This window comes from Suillus fuscotomentosus, assembly GCF_016647785.1.
Source record: "Suillus fuscotomentosus strain FC203 chromosome Unknown F5891scaffold_69, whole genome shotgun sequence".
In the NCBI taxonomy this organism is placed as follows: domain Eukaryota; kingdom Fungi; phylum Basidiomycota; class Agaricomycetes; order Boletales; family Suillaceae; genus Suillus; species Suillus fuscotomentosus.
The window spans coordinates 52,806-73,134 of record NW_024539581.1 but is presented as its reverse complement, the minus strand read 5'-3'; the positions used below and the strand labels follow the sequence as shown (position 1 = coordinate 73,134).

Below are 20,329 nucleotides of genomic sequence, written 5' to 3'. Positions count from 1 at the left end.
GGGATGCCGCGTGGTTCGTATCCCATCATCAGGAAGAAGGGGGAGGCATTCCGGGCACTGTGTCGATGCGAGTTATGAACAAACTCGGCCATGGGTAAGTGCTTCGCCCATTCAGAGGGGGTTGTCTGGCAATAGATCCGGCGGTAGGTTTCTAACTCTTGGTTGAGTCATTTGGTTTGTCCATCGGTTTGTGGGTGATAAGCGGTGGAGAGTGTGACTTGGTAGTCAAGAAGTCATCCTAGCTCTCTTGCTAGCTTCGAGGCGAATTGTGGGCCTCGGTCCAAGATAATTTTATCATAGAGTCTGAAGCACATGAACACTTTCTTGAAGAAAAGTTCAGCTACTCCTTCCACAGTGATAGTTTTTCTGCAAGGGCAGAGAATTACCCCCTTTGTAAGCCCATGGTCTACCACAACCATGACGGAGTCGTAGCCGGCGCTCTCTGGGAGATCGGTAATAAGATCCACAGAGACCTGAGCGAAGGGGCGAAGGGCTGAGGAGGGTATCGGGGTGAGGGGAGGGGTCATCAGGTGGGTGTTAACCTTCATCTGCTGGCACATGGCACAGCCATTGACATATTTCTGGATAAAGGAGCCCATTCCGGGCCACCAGTATGACTTCTTGACATTCCATTCAGTGACAGACCACCCAGGGTGACTGGCGGTAGCATGATCATGGTGCAATGAGAGCACCCAATGGCGGAGGTCCGGGGGTACATAGGCGCAGTCTTTATAAAAGAGCACGCCATCGGTGAATCGCCAGTCGGAGAGTGCAGATTTCATGGGAGGTGCACACACCCCCGTGAGGGCTTCCAATGCTGTTTTTCACAGTTTGGTCGGCAGGGTCATCAGAGAGCCACTGGAATTCATCAGCGAGCTCAGTGTCGATGAGACGGGTGAACAAGGTGTCCGGGAGAAGGACACGATCTTCATTATCATGGTCCGAGTCATTATGATCGGGCCAGCGGGAGAGGGCATCCAGGGCAGCAAGCTTCGTACCTGGAACATGGTGAAGTTCAAGGTCGAAGTTGGTAAGCATGAGGTGCCACCGGGCTTGTCGTCGGGTGAGACACTGCACGGAGCAGAAGTAGATCAGATTCTTGTGATCTGTAAAAACAATGACCAGATGAGCATTTCCTTCCAAGAAGTGCCTCCAGGCTTGGAGGGCACAGATAATGGCAAGGAGTTCCCGGTCATAGATCTTGTAGTTCCATTCGGCCGCATTGAGAGACTGGGACAGGTAGCCGCAGAGGTGATAATCCCCATTACTGTCAGTTTGGAGTAAGACTGCTCCAGTCGCAAAGAGTGAAGTGTCAGTTGCAAGTGCAAACTGTCACGAGGAATCAGGGTTCCGCAGAACTGGTTTGGTGGTGAAAAGCTTCTTCAGATGCTGGCAGGAAGTTTTGGTAGAGTTGGACCAAGAGAAGGGGACTTCCTTCTTGGTTAAATCAAGGAGAAGGCGTGCGATGTCGGAGTAGTGGGGGATGAAATGTCGGTAGAAATTGCAGAATCCAAGGAAGGATCGCACGTCCTTGACTAAAGAGGGCTGTTGCCATTCACTGATTCCTTTCAGCTTGGCAGGGTCCATGGCGACCTGTCCTGGTCGAATGATCATACCGAGGTACTCGACTTCTTGAGAGTCAAAAGTACATTTCTCAGGTTTGAGGAAGAGGGACTCCTTTCGGAGTTTCTCGAGCACCCGGCGCGTCCTTTGCCAGTGCTCGTCGAGATTATCTGAAAAGATTAATATATCGTCCATATAGACGATTAGCCATCCTTTGTTCAGTTCTTCTGAAAATGTTTGGTTCATGTAAGCTTGAAACGTTGCAGGGGAATTGCATAGTCCAAAGAACATTACCTTGGGCTCAAAGAGCCCATACGAGGTGGAGAATGTGGCCTTCCACCTGTCATCTGGGTGAATGAGGATATTGTTATATCCCGAGCGTACATCGACCTTTGTGAACCACTGCGCCTTGTTGAGTTTAGCCAGCAAGGGTGGGATCAAAGGGAGTGGGTATGCGTTCTTGATCGTCCATTTGTTGATATACCGGTAGTCCTGGCAGGGTCGAAGCGATCCATCCTTCTTTCCAACGAAAAAGAATCCCGTGGCTTGCGGAAACTTTGAAGGTTGGATGAAGTCTTTGGCGAGATGTTCATCCAGGAATGCTTTGACAGCATCGGTTTCCTTCGGGGAGAGCGGATAGGCTCTGGAGGACTTCAGGATGAAGCCATCCTTCGTTTCAATTCTATGGTCAACCCCCGGTCGAGAGGGAGGGAGCTTGTTAAGACCATCTTTTGCAAAGATATCAGCAAAATCATGAAGATAGGAAGGTACCAGTTCTTCAAAGGTTTTCTTCTCCTTTTCTTGCGTGTCCTCCATAGCAAATTCTTGAGCTTTGTTGGAGGTCTTTGTGTATTCCTGCTGGGAGGCTAGGATCCACATGTTCTGGAGTGGTTTTGCCTGCTGGCGCAGGGCTTTCTTGATTTCTTGTTTCGAGGTCCCATCCTTCATGAGTGGGGAGTTGAAGGAGACGTTCTCGATAATCCAGATGGAGCTTCCATCCGGAGCATATTCTATAAGAACTTTGTCGTCAGTCAGAGGATAGGTGGATACTTCCTTGACTTCTTTGGCAAGCTGGGCTTGTCCGACCCAGACATCGTCCATCATGTCGAAGTCGATATCTTCGAAGGGCACAATTGTCGGTGTAGCCTTCTTCTTGGTACACTTCTTGTGTTTCTTGATTTCCTTGAGGCAATGCTGAGTGCCTTTGGGGAGTCTCTTGAGGGGTGAAAAGTCCTCGTCATTGAGCTCCTCTAGGACAGCCTTTTCTCCACAAAAGAGATATGGCTTTGCCTTGCTCTCCCAGCGGGAGGCATTGAGGCTCTTCTCCACCTCCTTTGACCGGGTGGTCGCAGGCAGGGAGATCGTGTTGGCCTTCCAGTCGATTTCGGGCATCATAGCACTAAGCCAAGGTTTTCCAAAAAGTAGATCATCATGCCTGGAAAGTTTCATTACATTGAACTTTCCATACATAAGTCTCTTGTCGAGACAAATGAATAGCATGCAGTAGTGGGTCACCTGTCCTGCCGAGGACGGGCTTCCATTTACTGTAGTGATCCGGAAGGGTTTCTTGAGTAGGTGGGTTTGGATCCCATTTCGCTTGACAAAGTCATAGCTAATGAAGGTCCCACCTGCCCCTGAGTCGATGATTGCGGTCGACTGAACAATTTTGGCACTGCATGAAGAGAAAAGTGTCACCGGGACACGAAACTCGTTGGATTTACCAACAGCTTTAGTATACAATGCGCAGATAGAGGGAATTGACCATTCGACAAGCCCTCTCTTTAAAAATCCTTTCCGACTCAGTTGACATTCATGTCTTCCTCATCAGAAGACTCGTCAAGCTGGCGGACGCCAGACTTGCTTGGCTTCTTGCCTTTGTCTTCTTCGTCGTTCTTGTCTCCTCGGCGCACCTTCGGGTGGAACCGGGAATCGTTCGCTTGATGGCCTTTATCCTTGCATTTGAAGCAAAGGCCTTTATCGTAGCACTTCTGTCGCTCCTCAGGCGTGAGGGAGCGATCCACGTCCATAGCGTCAGGATCGCATTGGCGAATGTGAGGCTTGGGAACATGCCGGCTGCCGGAAGGGTGTGTCATTCTGTGGTTGGTCACAACTGCTCTTAATCGCTTATAGTTGGACTCCAAGCTAATAGCGGCAGTGTACCATTTGTCAATGGTGAGGGGGACGGTTTCCTTGGCGTAGATCGCAGTGCGAAGTCTGGGCTTCAACCCTTGTTCGAAGAAGTGAATGAGGGCGACGTCCTGCTTGAGACTCGCAGTGGACGACAGGGTTTTGAACGTTGCGATGTAAGGCATTACATCACCTGTCTGGACCAGACCCTGTAGTTTGGTTAAGGCTTCGACCTGCCTGTCGGCTGGATGGAAAGCATCAGCAAAGGCCTTCTTGAAGTCTTTCCATCTTCCGAAGTTGATGGGTGTCTTGTCGAAGGCTAGTCGATAGAAAGTGTCCGCCCAAATGCGAGCGTCCCCGTCTGTCATATACTGGAGTGCAACAGCGACCTTGGTCTGGTCGGTGTTGTAGATCATTGGGTTGATGAGGAAGTAAGTCTCCACCGAGTACATCCAATGCTCGGCATCATCGATGCTACCTGCATAGTTCTGTGGTACTCCAGCCTTTAGTTCAGGCCTGGATACGACCACTGTCGGTTGGGTTGATGGGGTGGGGCCTCCAGACATTCTTGTTCTGGGGTTCAAGTTGAGATTGCCGTACAGTTGTTCATTGGGAAACTCGTCGGAGGACGTGTGGTCTTTTTCCAATTCTTTGGGTTCTGAGTCAGGAGTGTTGGGGTCGTGTTCCCAATCGTACTTTCTGGTCCAGGTAGTCGTGGTGTCTGTCGATCAGAGGTGCCATGTGGATGGCAGGGCAGAAAAAGGAAACTTGAATCTTTTGTTATGCACTCAAATAGATCTGTTAGGCAGAGCCCTAAGAGGGGCGTCGTCTGCTAATGTTCGTGACATAACTGGAAGGGTCCGGTGTAGCGACTGAGACTAACGACGTCGAGTCGGCAGATATCAGAGATGCACGTGTCACGTGACTTCTAAGATGGATGTCTTCAAAGTCACTGATGTTCTCAAGGTAAGGACTGTCTTGTCCAAATGATGAGTAGTTGATCGAGGTAGGCTTAGGCGTGATGAGCACCTAAGAAAAGATACTAGAGACTGAAGCTGAGGGGGCTTCAGAGGGAAGTATGTTCAAGGGAAGATTGAGTAGATTCAAGTTAGGGAATCTAGTACAGGGTGACCGACTACTTATACTAAGTGGAAAGGGTTAAGGGCAAGGCTACCGTACTGTAGGTAAGGGTAAAGAGGAAACGGAAAGGGTATAAGTACGATGGCAGTATAGCCTAATTAGTGATGAGAGGTCGAATGCGGAATGAGACTGAGAAACGTTGGAACGAACCAACGGTAAGAGATACAATGCGCAGTATGCACAAGTCATATAAGAGATAAAGGAAGATAAGGAAAGCCACATTGGTGGCATGAGTCAGAACGAGTCATAGCCCGAAGGCACGTGTGCACGTTGGTGCGATAGGGAGGGGACGAGGGACTGGGATGGTCCTGAGGATCCAATTAACGGATAGTCGGTGAAGGAGTATGAGCCGGAGGGAGGTGAGGACGAGGATGAAGGCAAAAATGATAGGGGGGCAAGTAGCCGATGTTACTTGTAACACCAAACTTCCAAGCACATGAGCCTCCAGAACCTGTCCAGCTTCCTCAATGAGCAAAACTTGAAAACTTGGACCCCGTAAAAACTCAGATCAGATAGACACAACATTAATCTCATGGGGCAGTTCAACGCTAGTTGGTCAACCTCAGGCTGTGCTGGTAACACAAATGTCTCAAGGACTGATGGAAGCACAAGGTGCAGGTGGTGGGACAGGAGATGTTTCTGGTCTTGAGTGTGAGGGCAAGGTTGTTAAGTGTGGTGTCACGAATTGGATGCCCAGGTGGGCACAATATCAGTGCCTCACGAAGGAGGCTGATAGCTCAGGTGATGTCATCTATGTCTACAGCACCACATTTGTTGAAATGGGCGACAAGGGCAAGCCCTAGGCCATCCAATGAGAAATTCCGAAATTTGTGCCCAAGAGGGCACAGATGCAGCACTTCTTTGTGTAGAGAGATGGCCTTATCGAGGTCATTAGGATTGCCTTGGTGATTGAAGTGATAAAGACCAAGTGAAATAGCCAAGTTATTCAAGTAGACACCACAGTCAGGATGTCCCTTGGAGCACAGAGACACAACATCATGACAAAATTTTATGCCTTCATCTAAATCAGCAATGTTGCCGTTTTGTCTAATCCATGATTCAAGAGTACTTGAAAGCCTGTTAAGTGCGCTTTGATGACCCACAGGACAGAGCTCGAGAATGACTCATCGAAGGCAGATGCCTTCATTGGATGCATCTGTTGTAAGATTGTTGCATTTGTCAATCACATAATCGACACCATCTTCCCCTGCTGCAATGCTATGAAGGTAGGTACCCTCTGGACAGAGAGGCAGTAGCTCATAATAGAGTTGGGCTGCTTCACGGATGTTGGCAGCAGTAATTCTTTTGTTGTGGCGCCAAGTCAGCGCCTCAGTGAGATCATATAGAGATAAGGGACAATCAGGATGGTGTTTGTATCACATAACGTCCTTGTGCCTTCATGAGAGATGAGCAATGCTTTCTTCAAAGTAGTGCCATGCATGGAGATGGAGGCGGAGAGGTGAACAGAGCAAGGGAGGGAGTTATAGAGATGCGGGAAGGTAACCTTGTACTCTGTGCGAATTTGTTACAGCACAATGGCTTAAACTTTGGCCCTCCAGGGATTGCCAAGTTGACAGCCTCTGCAGCGAAGAAAGACTTCTTGTCAAAAGGTAGCTTGCATTTGAAAGGTGGGAAGGGCATACATCTAAAATGCTTGTGGCCACACTTCTCTCGGTGCATGGCTAGCCTTGTGGAACTCCATTGCACATGATAGACAGGCTTGATAATGCAGGAGATCTCATTGAAGAAAATGATTGTGTCAGTGATATGGTAAAGGACAGTACTACCATACCTTGCAAAGGTATTGAATGTTTTCAAAGTGCGAGCATGAACTCCTTGATCTACAAATGGAAGATCAGGCCTCAAATTGCTTCTGAAAGTACTCAATAGACTTACAGGGTCATGGTATAGCCTCACACTGCAAATTCTTCAGGTGATCAAACTTCAATGGCTGATTTCCAGCACCTTCTCAAGTCGATGTTAATAGATATGTAGATGCCTGTGGGTATGCTTTTTTTAAAAGGAATATTGAGATTTTGTTCACTGATAACTGTAGATAGTGTGAGGATTGATAACAAAATGAATATGGATAATGAAACCCACCTTCGAGTTCATCATCATGGGGCCACTGGCAGTTTAGAATCCATATCCACTAGTTTACCCCTGGTGGAGCTGCTGCTGTCATAAGAACTGAGCTTGCCAGGGAACCGAGATACCATTTTATAATAACTGTCAAACACTCTGAGCCTCAAGTGTTCACCTGCCCCACTTGACTCATGTTGAGCAACATCAATGCATCCTAAGGCAAGTCATTCTGTTAACTACTACTACCCAATTACTGCTTAAATTCATTGATATCATTGGTCATTCAGAGAGCAAAAATAGAAATTTTTGTGCCAGTTAATACCCTGTCAGAGTTGCTGAACACTCAGGCTCTCACCACACCAGCAGAACACTCATTTGTTGCAAACATTGCCCAGCAGCTGGAGCTGGAAAGGTAGCACACTGAACTGGAAAGGCAGCTTCAATTAGCCTCCTGCAAACTTGAAGAGGAGTGGCAGCACAGGCGTCAGCTGGAGGAAATGGTCCAATGGCAAGGAGAACAGCTGAAACAACATCAGGAACTTCATTTTTTACTGATAAGACTGAGAATAGCTGAGTGCGGTGGTTCAGTGAATTTCACAACTTACCTGTCATTCACATGCACTAACATTTTGCTTTGATGGAGTTGGACAGGTCAATGCCAGTGATTGTAAAATAAACTACATAGCTAGTAGTCATACTAAGTACTGTCTTTACACCTACAATATATGTACACAAGCTTCATGAAAGTAAAGTCAGTAACTAGAAAGCAAATGCATGACAGAAAACCAAAGCTTTGGAGAGTACTTGGTCAGGTCAAAGCTACACAGCTGAGGGTATGACTCATACTGTATAGCTTACATGACAGACAGTCTGCTTGAGTTGTCTTACACACCATGAATCTTAACCCAACAAGTCCCAAATAAAATATGAATGTGACACTGGAGAATGGGTCCAATTCCCCAGGCCTGAGTAAGGCAGATTGACCACATCAGAAGTCCCACAAACATTGACATGCGGTGTAGAAACAACAATACAGCGAGGTGCGAATGAGGCTCCTGACTGTATCTATAAATGTTGTAAGGTCATGCATTGCCTACTCTGCTATACTTAAGACAACAAGTGCGTTCAACCCTAAAGGGGAAGCAAGTGCAGCAAGGATCTAGAGGTATGTGCTGAAAGTGCTACTGGTTGGCCAATGCAAAGCCCGAGAAAGTGCAGGTGAGCGCGTGTATTGCACGAAGCGTGGGAAAATGCACATGTGTATGCGGAAACAAGAGAGAGTAAGAATAAGCTTGCTTAAGTGATAATGAGATACTAGACAAGAGATGTGAGTGCGAGGTGAATATCAGAGAATAGATTTCTACTGCAACTTTCTAGGTAGTAAGTGGGTAGTTCCCAAGTCCAAAAAGGTGAGAAGTCAAGTAAGGTGTCTAATGGTATGTACTGCTGGTGCTTAAGTATGGCACCTAAGTGCTACTGAGTAAGGTATGTAAAGATATATATAAGTAAGGGTCCATGATAAAAATAAAGGTGGAATGATATGCAGATAAGGGAAATGGAATTATATCCACTAGAGAACTTGGTGGACAGTGGATGAATGCATCTGGATGGCTGGCACTATAGGGCGCTCAAGCATGGGAAAGTGTACACGCATATACATTGTGAAGCACGGGAAGTGTGCGCGCATGGCACACGTTGCGTGGGAAAGCTGCGCCTCATATAGGGATAGCTGTGGATAGCACACAGAGTGACACTACAAGTTCGTGTCATGTACTCCTAGGGAAAAGTGCCATATCAGACCATAAGAGGCATGAGTCTCTACAGCAGGCTGGAGAAGGATGTGTGATAGGCGGTGTTCATCTGCCTATAACTAGGTTAGGTGTGTGGATGTGACTTGTGCATGAAGGTCTGATAGATAGTTACTCTGAAACATTCAGCATCAGAGCATTTTCTACTGATTTTCATTGGAACTACTATCCACAGTGCAAAGGACTGATGTATCAAGTGAACTCACAGCTGTTTCAGTCATTATTTTAGACTGATGACCTGGATTCATCCACCCCCAAATATGAATGCAGAGTGTCAAACAGGAATGGAAAGTATCCATTCAAGTTGCAGAACTTGTGCAGAACACCTAATTTATCTGTTCATGAAATCGAGGGAAAGATATGCTTATACAGTCGGTCAGAATAAGAAAACTCAGCTTATGTGAAACACACTTAACATATTAAGTTGCTGGTAATGAGACACAATTAACTGGCACAGTGCCAACTTGGGAGTCTTGCAGACAAATATAGAGTATAACATTTAGATGCAGCTCACTTGCAATTTCTGAAGGCAGTGCTACCCCTCCTGCTGTTCCAAAGTAATTTTACTCACTTAAACTAGTTCAAATTATGAAAGGATTGTGAAAGAGATAGCTGATGTAGTAAAGTTGTCAACACACCTCTTTTCCGGATGTCAATGCTGGTGATGACTATTGCAGTACCAAAAATTTCCTCAATAAGTGCTAATTTATTCACCCCAGTCATGTAACACAGTAATAGTAGCTGCAACTATGGAACAACAGTCAAAATAGAGTGAGATGTCACCAACAAGATAGGCTGACTTCTCGCTACAAAAGCTGACAACACGAATGGAATCAATTAGCAGTGACCAACTAGGGCCATTTGAGATCTGGGTCATGCTTGATGGATTGGCGTCAGTGAGTGAGTGGTAGAATTGATGAACAATAATACTTGTGCTGCTAGTAGGTATACCACCACCTGACAGTTCTATCATTGAAATACCATGTGGAGCGGTATCAATGAAATTTATGTTGGCAATACTGAAATTTCAGATGGCACGATGACTTGAGCAAATTGTGTGCCTACCAAAGTTAGATGTCATTTTGCAGCAAAGCTGCACACTGCATCCATCATAAGTTATTGATACAAACTCTATGTTTTCGTACCTGAGCCCGCAAGGTAACCAAATTGGGATGTAAATTTCAGATGAATGAAAGCTACAGGCCCACAGCAAAAGAGGATATATTTCAAAAAGTGGTGCTCTGACTTTTCGGTAGAAAGATCAGCTGCTCAACATGCTAATAATTACAGTGGTGCATCAATCTGACATATGCAGACCAGCAGGAAGTAGATCCAAGTTGTTGTTTGCACCAAATAAATATACATTCCTATGAGACACTACTAAAGAGAGCATCAATCAGCATAGAGGATGTGTTGAAAGCTATTCCAATTGTATTGTCAAACTTACCAATCCTCTAGTAGCCCCCGTTCACTCATACAGCATATGAGATGTTTGTTCATGACAGTGGTTCCACACACGAGACACACAGTGTTCTGAAGGTTTCACTGGACAGCAAGTGTCTGTTGAGGGATGGACGGTAGTTGGGCTGAGGAGTTTTACTGCAGAAGTTAACATAGAAATTATGGTGGGATGTGTTCTTTAGGAGCAAGGGATCCTGTGCAGATGGGATTGCTCCTTTGCATTTCACTGAAACTATATTTCCTGAACAATATATTTGATAAAGGATCAAATGTCTGACATTAATGAGGAAGGAAAAGAACACCACCTGCGATGTATTGAATGAATAGCTCTCCAAATTTCATAAAGACAATACACTTATGCCACCCCTTCTCACTTGCAAGTAAGCCCTTATTGTGTCATAATGATAATTTCTTGACCATCACAGAGTCCCTGACAGGACATTGGAAGACTAGTAGGTGGAAGCATCCTGAGCTTTGATGTGGCTATAAAAAAGTGGATCTCATTCAAGGGAGACAAGAGTAGTATTGCCAGTGCAAGGATCGTGTTTCTATTGAATAGGGCATCAATGAATAAAATTGTTACAAATAAGCATTTTTGTGGGGGCTGAAAGAGTCATTTTCAAGCACAAGGTGACGAAGGCCACAACAGAGAACAGTTACTAGTAATCTCAGTCAAAAGGTCTTACCAAGTATCTGGCAGACAACATTTAGACATGGTAACTCTGCTGTGCACTCCATGCCATTGAGGTCCAGAATCTTGGCTACAGATCATCAAATGTCAAATGATGCTCAACAAGACCTGAAACTCAGCTCTTACCCATATGGTGGACTGTGACAATGGTATCTCAAATGGCTCTGTCTCAGAATTGCAGTATGAGGCTGTTGAGAATATTGCTGCAGCTCTTGATTGTGGCATTTGTTGTCAAACTTGTGCTTTCCAAGCCTTAACCTGATGCAAGAGACATTGAGTGTCAGGAGATAAAGTGGTGGATCAACTCACAGAAGCTCTTCATTTCAGAGTAATGGGTGATAGAATCAGCACACTCCAGTGTTTGCTGCGCTATCTTGCCATATATCACTATTGTGGATTGCATCTTGGGCCATATTTTTGAGGGAAGACCATGAGCATTATCATCGCAAGCTGCCAGATTGAGAATCATCTGTCATGAACAACCTCGTTAACCTATGAAGGCAAGGATATTGAAAGAAGCCTACCTTGGATGCACAAGTGAAGATATTGCATAGAGATGGACCTATGTATGAAAGTTAGGCATATTTTGGTGCAAAACAGGATGTCTCTGTCTACAGTTGGTACCAAGGTCAATCCAATCCCGATGAACCTCAGCTCTAATCCATCTGGAAAACAGAGAGTTAGGCAGTGCAAGTCATGTGAGCAAAGTTGAACTTACATCCAAGAATAAACTGAGGCTACTCTTACAATCTATAGATGATAGATGTAATGACACCACTGAAGTTTCCGATACCAATATAGAGGGCCATGCCAATGCCTCTCTTGTACTAGCCAGAAAGATTATTTCCAAGCCTTCAATACTACATGTTAGCCCTGATCATGGTGCGACTGATAATGACATACCAAGAAACCATGCCAGGAAGCACTGCATAGCTTCCCATGACAATACAGAAAATCTCAAAGTACTTGACACCACTGGGTGCAGTGGATATATTAATCAAAAAGCCAATGAGACACATAGTAAGGCTGGCAAAAATGAAAGGGGATCACACCTTTAACTTGTCTGAGTAGTGCGCAAAAATGAGCAATGTGAGAGCTAAATGGAACAGATTACTGTGTGAGATTGCAGATCCAGGTAGAATACTGACTTGCAGCAACATAGGGTGGTATAATGATCAGCTGGCTGACTGGCATGTTATATCTAAAGCTAAATGCAAAATGGATCACAATATTCTGCTTGAGACAACAAACATGTTGATGATCATTCTGGCACAAATAATGTTAATCATCATCTCAAAGACCTAGTGATTGACTCATAGGAGAAACAGGGTGATGCTGTACACTGAGAGTGCTTCAGATGATCCAGATGCAGCAATACTGGTGTCCGGAGGTCATTCTAGGTACCAAGTGGGGAACTAGTGTAGATTGTTGGAGTGTTGTGTGTGGTATGTTCACCAACAATGGCTCAGAGCGTGTTGCTCAAATATCATAGATATTCAAACTCATAACCAGAGTCATTGATCCCACACCAGGCCCCCGGAACAGCAAAGATGATGACCACATTACCCAGATCATAGAGCTTCTGAAAGAATTCCTGAGGTCAGTCATGAACACTGATGTGTCAAGCGGGAGTAAAGATGAGTGGGGCTAATAGAGGTGTTGCCAGAGATTGTAGATACCATATATTCACAGTGTGTGGGATCATTCAGATTACAATTTAGGTATCTAGAAATTGTTATGCAAGGCTTGTCAGTTGTTGTAAACTGTACGGGATATGGAAGCAAGAACACTCTCCGAGTCTGAAATAGCCTTCTCTGTTGAAGAGTGTGCTGCAATATCTGTGTGAGTCCTGATGTGGTTACGATGAATAAGCAACCAGAGGGTGTGATGATTCTGCCCAATGGCCTTCCAATATTCTGATGGGTGGTCAGAATCCTGAAGCATCCTCTCCAATTCGGTCATTATTGCAGTTCTGATAGCAAAATCATCTCCTCCAGTTGATGTGGCCTTTCCACTCTTTCCAGTCCTTGTGTCCGCACATGACAGCCAGCTGATGGTGACCCATGTCAAGGAGTACCCATCAATGGATCTTATAGATTGTGACTTTATCCTGTAATGCCCATACATGAGTGTGAAAGTAACAACAACAAAAGACAAACACCCAAAATAGCTCTGGTAGTTCTAATTGCAATCATCCCCTCCTCCTTAGCTTTGGCAACAGTCAAACCACCTGGTATATAGATTTATGTAACTTTGTCTCTGCATAGAGCACCACTGATTTGCGATCTGATGGCATCGTCAGTCAAGATGGTCAGAATTTGCCTGGGCCAGTAAGAACACAAATTCTGTGCATATCTTCTGTGGAGAGAAGTTTGCTGATGCCTTACTAAACATTTGAATTTTGGGTTGCCTACTAAATTATGTCAGTGCTACTTCTTAATAAAAGAATAAGACAGAAAGCAATTAAGCTGGCCACAAAACTCAACTGAAATCAATTAGTCTTGTGTCATAGAATAATGCACATAGTAAGTGTGCAAAGTTGATGTTACACCATATACAGGCCCAGAAGAAAAAAAGTAGGATAGGTATACACACAATAAAATGATATGGTACAAATCATTATTCAACTTTTGATATAAATGCACAGTATTAGGCAGGGTGGGTGGCAGTGGTGGCGTGATTCAGCAGAGTTGACGACATGATTCTTAAGTGAGAATGTTGTGAATTGCGTGTGGTCATGATGCGATGAGATGCTGGTAAACAATCAATAAAGTAATGGGTATGCATCGTGAATGTGGAGGTATGGCCATTGTCGATACTTGACCATGCAAATACAGGCTATAATTAAATGCTCGAGAAATAGACAAGACCAATATAGAGAATCATGCCTCTCATGGTGTGATATGGCACTTTACACTAGGAGTACATAGCACAAACTTGCAGCATCACTCTGTGTGCTATCCACAGGTATTCCACTATGAGGTGCAGCTTTCCCGTGCAACATGCGCCATGCGCGCACCATTCCCGCGCTTCATGATGTATACGCGCGCGTGCGTTCCCGCGCTTGAGTGCCCTATAGCGCCAGCCATCCAGAAGCACCCATCCACTGTCCACCAAGCCCTCTAGTGCATATATTTCTATTTCTCTCATTTGCATATTGTTCCATCTTTATTTTTATCATGGATTCTCACTCATATATATCTTTACATACCTACTCGGTAGCGCTTCGGCTCCGCATTACAGCACTTAGGCATGCTATATAAGCACCAGCAGTACATAGTACTACTTACTTTTCCTACCACTTACTTTACCTCCCAATTATCTGTTATTACTTACTTACTACTTAGCAGAACAAAGTAGAACTCTATTCCTTTACATCTCGCACTGACATCTCTTGCATCATATTATCACTTAAGTCTAGTCTCTCTATCATTTCCGCACGCGCACGCGCTTTCCCATGCGCATGTTCCTGCGCCTCGCTTCAGCGCATACCTCTAGATTTTCGCTGCACTCGCTTCCCCTTTAGGGTCGAATGCACTTGTCTCCTCAAGTAACGCAGACTAGGCAATGCATGACCTTACAACATTTTTAAATACAGTCAGGAGCTCATTTGTTCCTCATAGTGTTGTTGTTTCTACACCAAGGAGATGGTGGTTTGTGCGTGTTATTTAGAATCGTCCCACAAAAGTCATGTTCTTGCCAGGGAACAGGAAGAGGCGCTTCAAGGGTTGAACCCTTTTAACCTCAACTTCGACCTCCTCAACCTCACTATCAACCATGTGATGCTTGATGTGTTTCTCCTTCTTTGCAGCAGGCATCATCACAGGGTAAGTCTTGATATTATTGTATGTCCATGTGCAATTGAGTGGGTAAATGCCATCGCATTTTGCCAAGTCTTGGAGACGACACTCATCCAAACAATAAAGAGGGATTGGACCCTGATCAATGATGGTATGGTGCTTGACAGGTGTGACGAGTTGTTGAAAGAGATACTTATTGAGTTGTGGGAGTGAAAGGTGACCTAGTTGTTGACAAGACTCATGAGATGATGATATTGGTGATGGCATGGGGACAGGTATGCTAAGCCACACCAGTAGTCACTTGAGTCCAAGTCTGTTGAGACTCAATCCTTGACTAAATAATGAGGACTTCAGCGAGCAGCCTCCCATCACCAACATTTAACGAGGTTGCTTCACTCTATCAACCAGCTCACTTACCCTGCCCTAATATTTTCATAATGGGTGGCACATGTTTACTTGTTAGTGTCTGCGGGTGGCATAACATCTCCAGAGCCATGTTCCAGTCTGAGTGTTTGAGCAAAGGTTTGATAGCCTAGCTCCCGAAAGCTCCCACATACTAGCTTGATGTGAAAAAAAACTCAGTACTTGATTCAATGTAACAATTTAAGTACACCATACATTAAGACAACGACAAGGTTCTGATGAAAGCTGCATTCTTACAATGGACCTACATCTGCACTTTAGGTAACTATGTATCTCAAATTTCCATTAGTACAACTCTCATCACCTCGGATTCCAACTTTAAAACTGCTATGTCACCTCTCACATCCTGTAAGAGAATCCGAGTACAACTGTTGCTATCCATACTATCTTGGGCCAATTTGTAGGTGGCATTCAATGAGGCCCCATGCGCCAAATTTTTCACAGTAACATCCGAGACTTCAGATGTTAGGGTACCCATCCTGGCCTCTATGCTCCTGAGAGTGTCATTCTGATAATGATAACTATCTTTGCAAGGTCAACATCATGAGATCAGTCAGTTCAACAATGCAGCACGTACTTGCATCAATAGCAACCATTGTAGTGAATTCACTGAGGGAGGTGCTGTGGCCTGTGGAGTAGGGTAAGCTGAACACAAAACTGCCCATGGGTGCTGTTACCATGGGCATGAGTAAAACTGGTACAGATAGTGCCAAGCCTTGAATAGATATGAACAAGATGCAACATTAGATACGGCCATGGTGACTGGTGTATTATTTGGTGAAACTAATTGAACATGTACTAGTGGGACTCAAAATAACTTCCAAAAACTTTTGGAAACTTATGTAGAGCATGGCTAAACCTTCCAACACCACCTAAAGGCGTTGAGAAATTTGGCTAGAACAGTGTCCAACAGCTGCAGCATAGGCGGCATAACATATGCATATAAGCAGACTTCAAAGCACTTAGGAGATTTCAATGCACTAAGGATAAAACAAATATATTCATAGCTAGTTAATGCACTGACATGTAATTGAATAATTATGGAGGGAGAGAGGGAATCAAAGCTTTCTGTCTGCTTAGCATGCCGTCTACTTAGCATGCCCTGGCTCCCTACTATCCTCCCTCGAACATCCCTCAATCCTGGTGCACTCAAGTGCTGGCTCTAAGCTGTGCGGGATGATGCACATGTTGGCGCTTGAAGCCATGGCTTGGGCCCAACCAGGCTGTGAGGAGAAGTGCAAATGTATTGGGGACTGGCGTGACCGAGCACTGTTAGAATGCATAACAAAATGTGTGCAACTGTGAATGAACGGCTGTAAATGAGTGTAAACAGGTAGATATGAGTGAGAATGACTGGATATGAGCAGATATAAATGTGAATGAACAGATAAGAGACCACATGTGTGCGAGAGTGACTGCAAACCCAGAGTGGCTGCATTAAAACAACAGAGATGCATTGGCTGCATGTAGCAGGGGATTGGAGCTTTGGTGGATGTTACTGACAGTCTGGTGGAGGTCAATAAAGGCTTGGCAGATGTTAGGCTACAATGGTCTCAGAGGTGGAGGTCAACAAATCAGCACACTGATGGTGGTGAAATTCAAACTCCGATTCAAACTCTGACAAATCAGTTGGAGATTGGATGAGCTGATAAGAGATCACACTGTGAATTCTCCAGCACCATGCCTCATCAATCCACACATAAAGACATCTTGAATGCTGTTGATCAGGCTGCACTTGCATTAGCCAAGTTGGAGTATCAGGATATCCTCAACAACTGGTCAGACTTTGAGTCTGACACTGACTCTAACCTGGACTCACTTTCAACTTCAGATGATGATGATATCAGTCTGTCTTTTAGCCCCCCATCCCCCATCTCCCCTATGACAGGGGTTTCAGATTCTTCCAGTGACGAATCCGATAATGTTGCTGCACCCTATGACAGGCTCCAGGACATCATTGCTGCTCGTTGTGATGAGGTCAAGAGGGCATGTGTACTCCATAAGCCCGATAAGCACCTCAGCTTCATATGCTAGTTCACTATGAGGAACACTGCCCTCACCTGTTCCGGCAAAAACTTCATGTCAACCCGGAGATCTTTGACAATATCCTCAATCATATCTCTGATCACCCTATCTTCCAGAACCAGTCCAACAATCCTCAGCTCCCCATCTCCATCCAGCTTGCTATTATTCTGAATTGTGCAGGCCACTATAGCAATATCATTACTCTCCAGGATGTTGCTCAATGAGCAGGCGTGAGTGTTGGGTCAGTGGTCAATTGCACTAATCGTGCGATGGTTGCGGTACTTAATGCCTATGATTAGTTCATCTGCTTTCTAGCAGGTGACTCTGAGGATAGTGACCTGGCTCGGAAATTCGCTGAGTCACATACTTGTCCAGAGTAGAGAGGTGGCTGTCTAGCCATTGATGGCTCAACCATGGATCTGCTCACTAAACTTGGTTATTATGGTAAGACATTTTATGATAGGAAGTCCAAGTATTCCCTTGGCTGTCGGGTATTTTTTGTCCATCTTCATGTACAAAATTTAATTTAATTTTAGGGCAGTCATCTTGCCCCACAACCTCCTGATTGTCGACTACTCTCTTGGTCACCCTGTGAGTGTCCACAATGCATTTGCTTTTCGGTCCTTTGTCTCTATGAAGAGCATGCTGATCTTCTGCCTGATGGTCATTGGGTTTGGGTGGACAGTGCCTATCCATTGGAACCATGGTGTATTGCCCCTTTCAAGAAGCCTCACAATGGATGGCTGACAAAGAACCAGAAGACATTCAATTATCACCTCTCTAAGGTATATATATATTTTTTGGTAATTTTCAAGTGATTTACATTGATTTAGATTCATGTTCGTGTTGAACACACATTTGCTGTTTTGAAGAGAGAGTTTCAGTCCCTTTGAGAGCTCCATTTCAGGATTCAGTCGGAGAAAGACCTTGATTTTGCTGTGCAGTGGATTAAGTGTTGTATCATCCTGCACAACATGATCATCTGCTTTGAAATTGATCGTCGCAAACAGGATGGAACATATGAGAGTTCTCTAAAGTGGGCCCATAGAGAGGGTGAAGATTACATTGCTCAAGAGTTTGAGGCTCTAGATGGTGATGAGGTAGTTGGTAACAGGACATATGAGGGCACTCCAGGTCAGGCTACTTGTGCAAAGCTGATGGATGAGCTCTTTGACAGTCCTCAATCTAATACACAATGTAAAGCAGGATGAGGATCATATTGAGATGTACTACTTGACATGTGCTACTACCAAATGTACAACATATATATGTACCTATGTAACACCAACTTGAATCAGAGCAGTATCAATGAAGGCAGGAATGAGAACAGTGTAGGAGAAAAACATACATGCAACAACAACATAGCAACAACAAAAAATGAAACATATGATGGTAGTACAAATAAAATGATAGCGACAATACACAACAGCAACAACAAATGAAGTGCAACAATGACAATGATGACAAACAAATCACATGGCTCCATCCAATGCTGGGGTCCTGTTGCCCTGCATCATCTGGTGAAACTGTATCTTGAGCCAGAGGGTCTTGGCCTCCTTGTCGAGCACCAATGAATGCGCTTGATGCACTTGAATATCCGTCTCACGAAGGTGAATCTTGACATCTTGTTGCTTCTGCAGATTTTGATGGGAGACAGTGGCTTGGGAGGCCTCATGTTTGCGAGCACTGCGAAGCCATTCATATTTCTTCGAGTCACAATGGTGTCCACTCTTCACATTGAGCTTTGCAAGGAAGCATTGATGCTTGCTATCATGGCATGACATTGCATCAGAATGCATGCTCTCAATCTCGTCCTGAACGTAGCCTACCTCCTGCAGAACATCTAACTTGGCTTTCTTCTTCTTTGAGCCCCCTGTGCTGTTCAGCAGGGAGGTCTGCAGGGTGGGCGACATATGGTAGTCCGACGAGGGGGTAGTGTTGCGAGTCATCGACGAGGGTGTCAAGATGCTGTGGGACATCTCTGATGACAGTTTGCATTGCCCCACATGGCTGGATGGCTTTTGTGCGCCAAATGCCAAGTGGCTATTGTAAAATGATGTCAGTGACTTCACGGGAACTTGGAATAGGGAGGGAACATTGGGAGGAGGGGATGGAGATGTTGGGAGCTGGCATTTCTTCCCTGTAGCTTGGGGAGGGCTCTCTCAAGCATTCCCATCATAGTCCATTATCTCATCACTGTTGAGATGTTCTAGTGCATCTCTGAGGGGCGTGGAAAATAGGCCCACGCCCTCTGAATACAAGTCATTGTTGTCATCAGCAGCTCCAAAATCATTGCGGATATTGACATCGGGGGAATTATAGAGTCTAGGAAGGTGGAAGAGAGGACAAGGGGGGGGTACCAGTGTTTGGGGAGGGGAATGCATTGAGGGGCAGATAATTGATGGGGGGTGGATAATTGTTGGGGGATGGATGTGTTAGAGGGTAGATATGATGCACTGGGAGGCAGGTCAGGCATTCTGGGAAGCCTCTGAGAAATGTTCACATTCAACTGCATGTTGACGGATGAGGTCAGTGGAACATTTGCATTTGACTGCTCATTGATGGATGAGGTCAGTGAAATGTTCACGTTTGACTACTCATTGACAAATGAGGTCAGAGGAGGATATGCGGAAGGGGGCAGATTGGGGGGCATATATGCATGGGAGGACTGAGCAGCCGGTATGGAGGGACCAGCCCCAGCCAGCCCTGCCATGCGGCTGGACAAGCGAATACAGTGCACCAGCGTGATCAACACCTGGCTGAGACAAGTAAGTCTTCGCCACCATGGAGGGGTTGTTGTGCCAGATGGAATCAAGATCTGAGAACCAAGGAAAGTCCACATGAACAAGTGCTACAAAAATCAATCAGCCACAGACCAAAGACAAGGCATGAGGGACTCACCTAAGAGATTTTGCACAGACTGCCCATCATGCGGCATGACGCCAGCGCCCATGGCCATGAACCTGCCCTTGTGCTTTTTGTATTTTGTCCTGAGTCTTGATGTGTTCAATCAACATATGCGAGCACAAAAAAAATAAGAGAGGACTTACCCTGAGATCTGATTGGAGACTGAATTGCAGAATTTCTTCAGATTTTGATGGTATGTGGCGCCATTGTCATATCACATATTCTGGACCTACGTCCAACAATATTCCCACACCTCATCCGGACCTTCGGACACCTTATCCATGTCTCCAGTCCTCTAC

At 45.2% G+C, this 20,329-nt stretch overlaps 3 protein-coding genes across 3 annotated transcripts; 1 reads left to right on the top strand and 2 right to left on the bottom strand.

The window, feature by feature from the left end:
- Positions 1-5,567: 5,567 nt before the first annotated feature.
- Positions 5,568-5,948, bottom strand: F5891DRAFT_960516 (uncharacterized protein; the record flags this gene model as incomplete). The annotated part of the gene is made up of 1 exon (XM_041375738.1): positions 5,568-5,948. A coding segment is annotated over one exon (381 nt), but the record flags the coding sequence as incomplete, so codon positions are not given.
- A 6,287-nt stretch (positions 5,949-12,235) lies between these two features.
- Positions 12,236-12,469, top strand: F5891DRAFT_931365 (uncharacterized protein; the record flags this gene model as incomplete). The annotated part of the gene is made up of 2 exons (XM_041373963.1): positions 12,236-12,347; positions 12,390-12,469. Coding segments are annotated over 2 exons (192 nt in total), but the record flags the coding sequence as incomplete, so codon positions are not given.
- Positions 12,470-15,372: 2,903 nt separating this feature from the next.
- Positions 15,373-15,784, bottom strand: F5891DRAFT_984404 (uncharacterized protein; the record flags this gene model as incomplete). Its single annotated transcript, XM_041377429.1, has 2 exons — positions 15,373-15,623; positions 15,676-15,784. The coding sequence occupies 2 exons, from the start codon at positions 15,782-15,784 to the stop codon at positions 15,373-15,375; spliced, it is 360 nt and encodes a 119-aa protein (XP_041220773.1).
- Between the last annotated feature and the right edge of the window lie 4,545 nt (positions 15,785-20,329).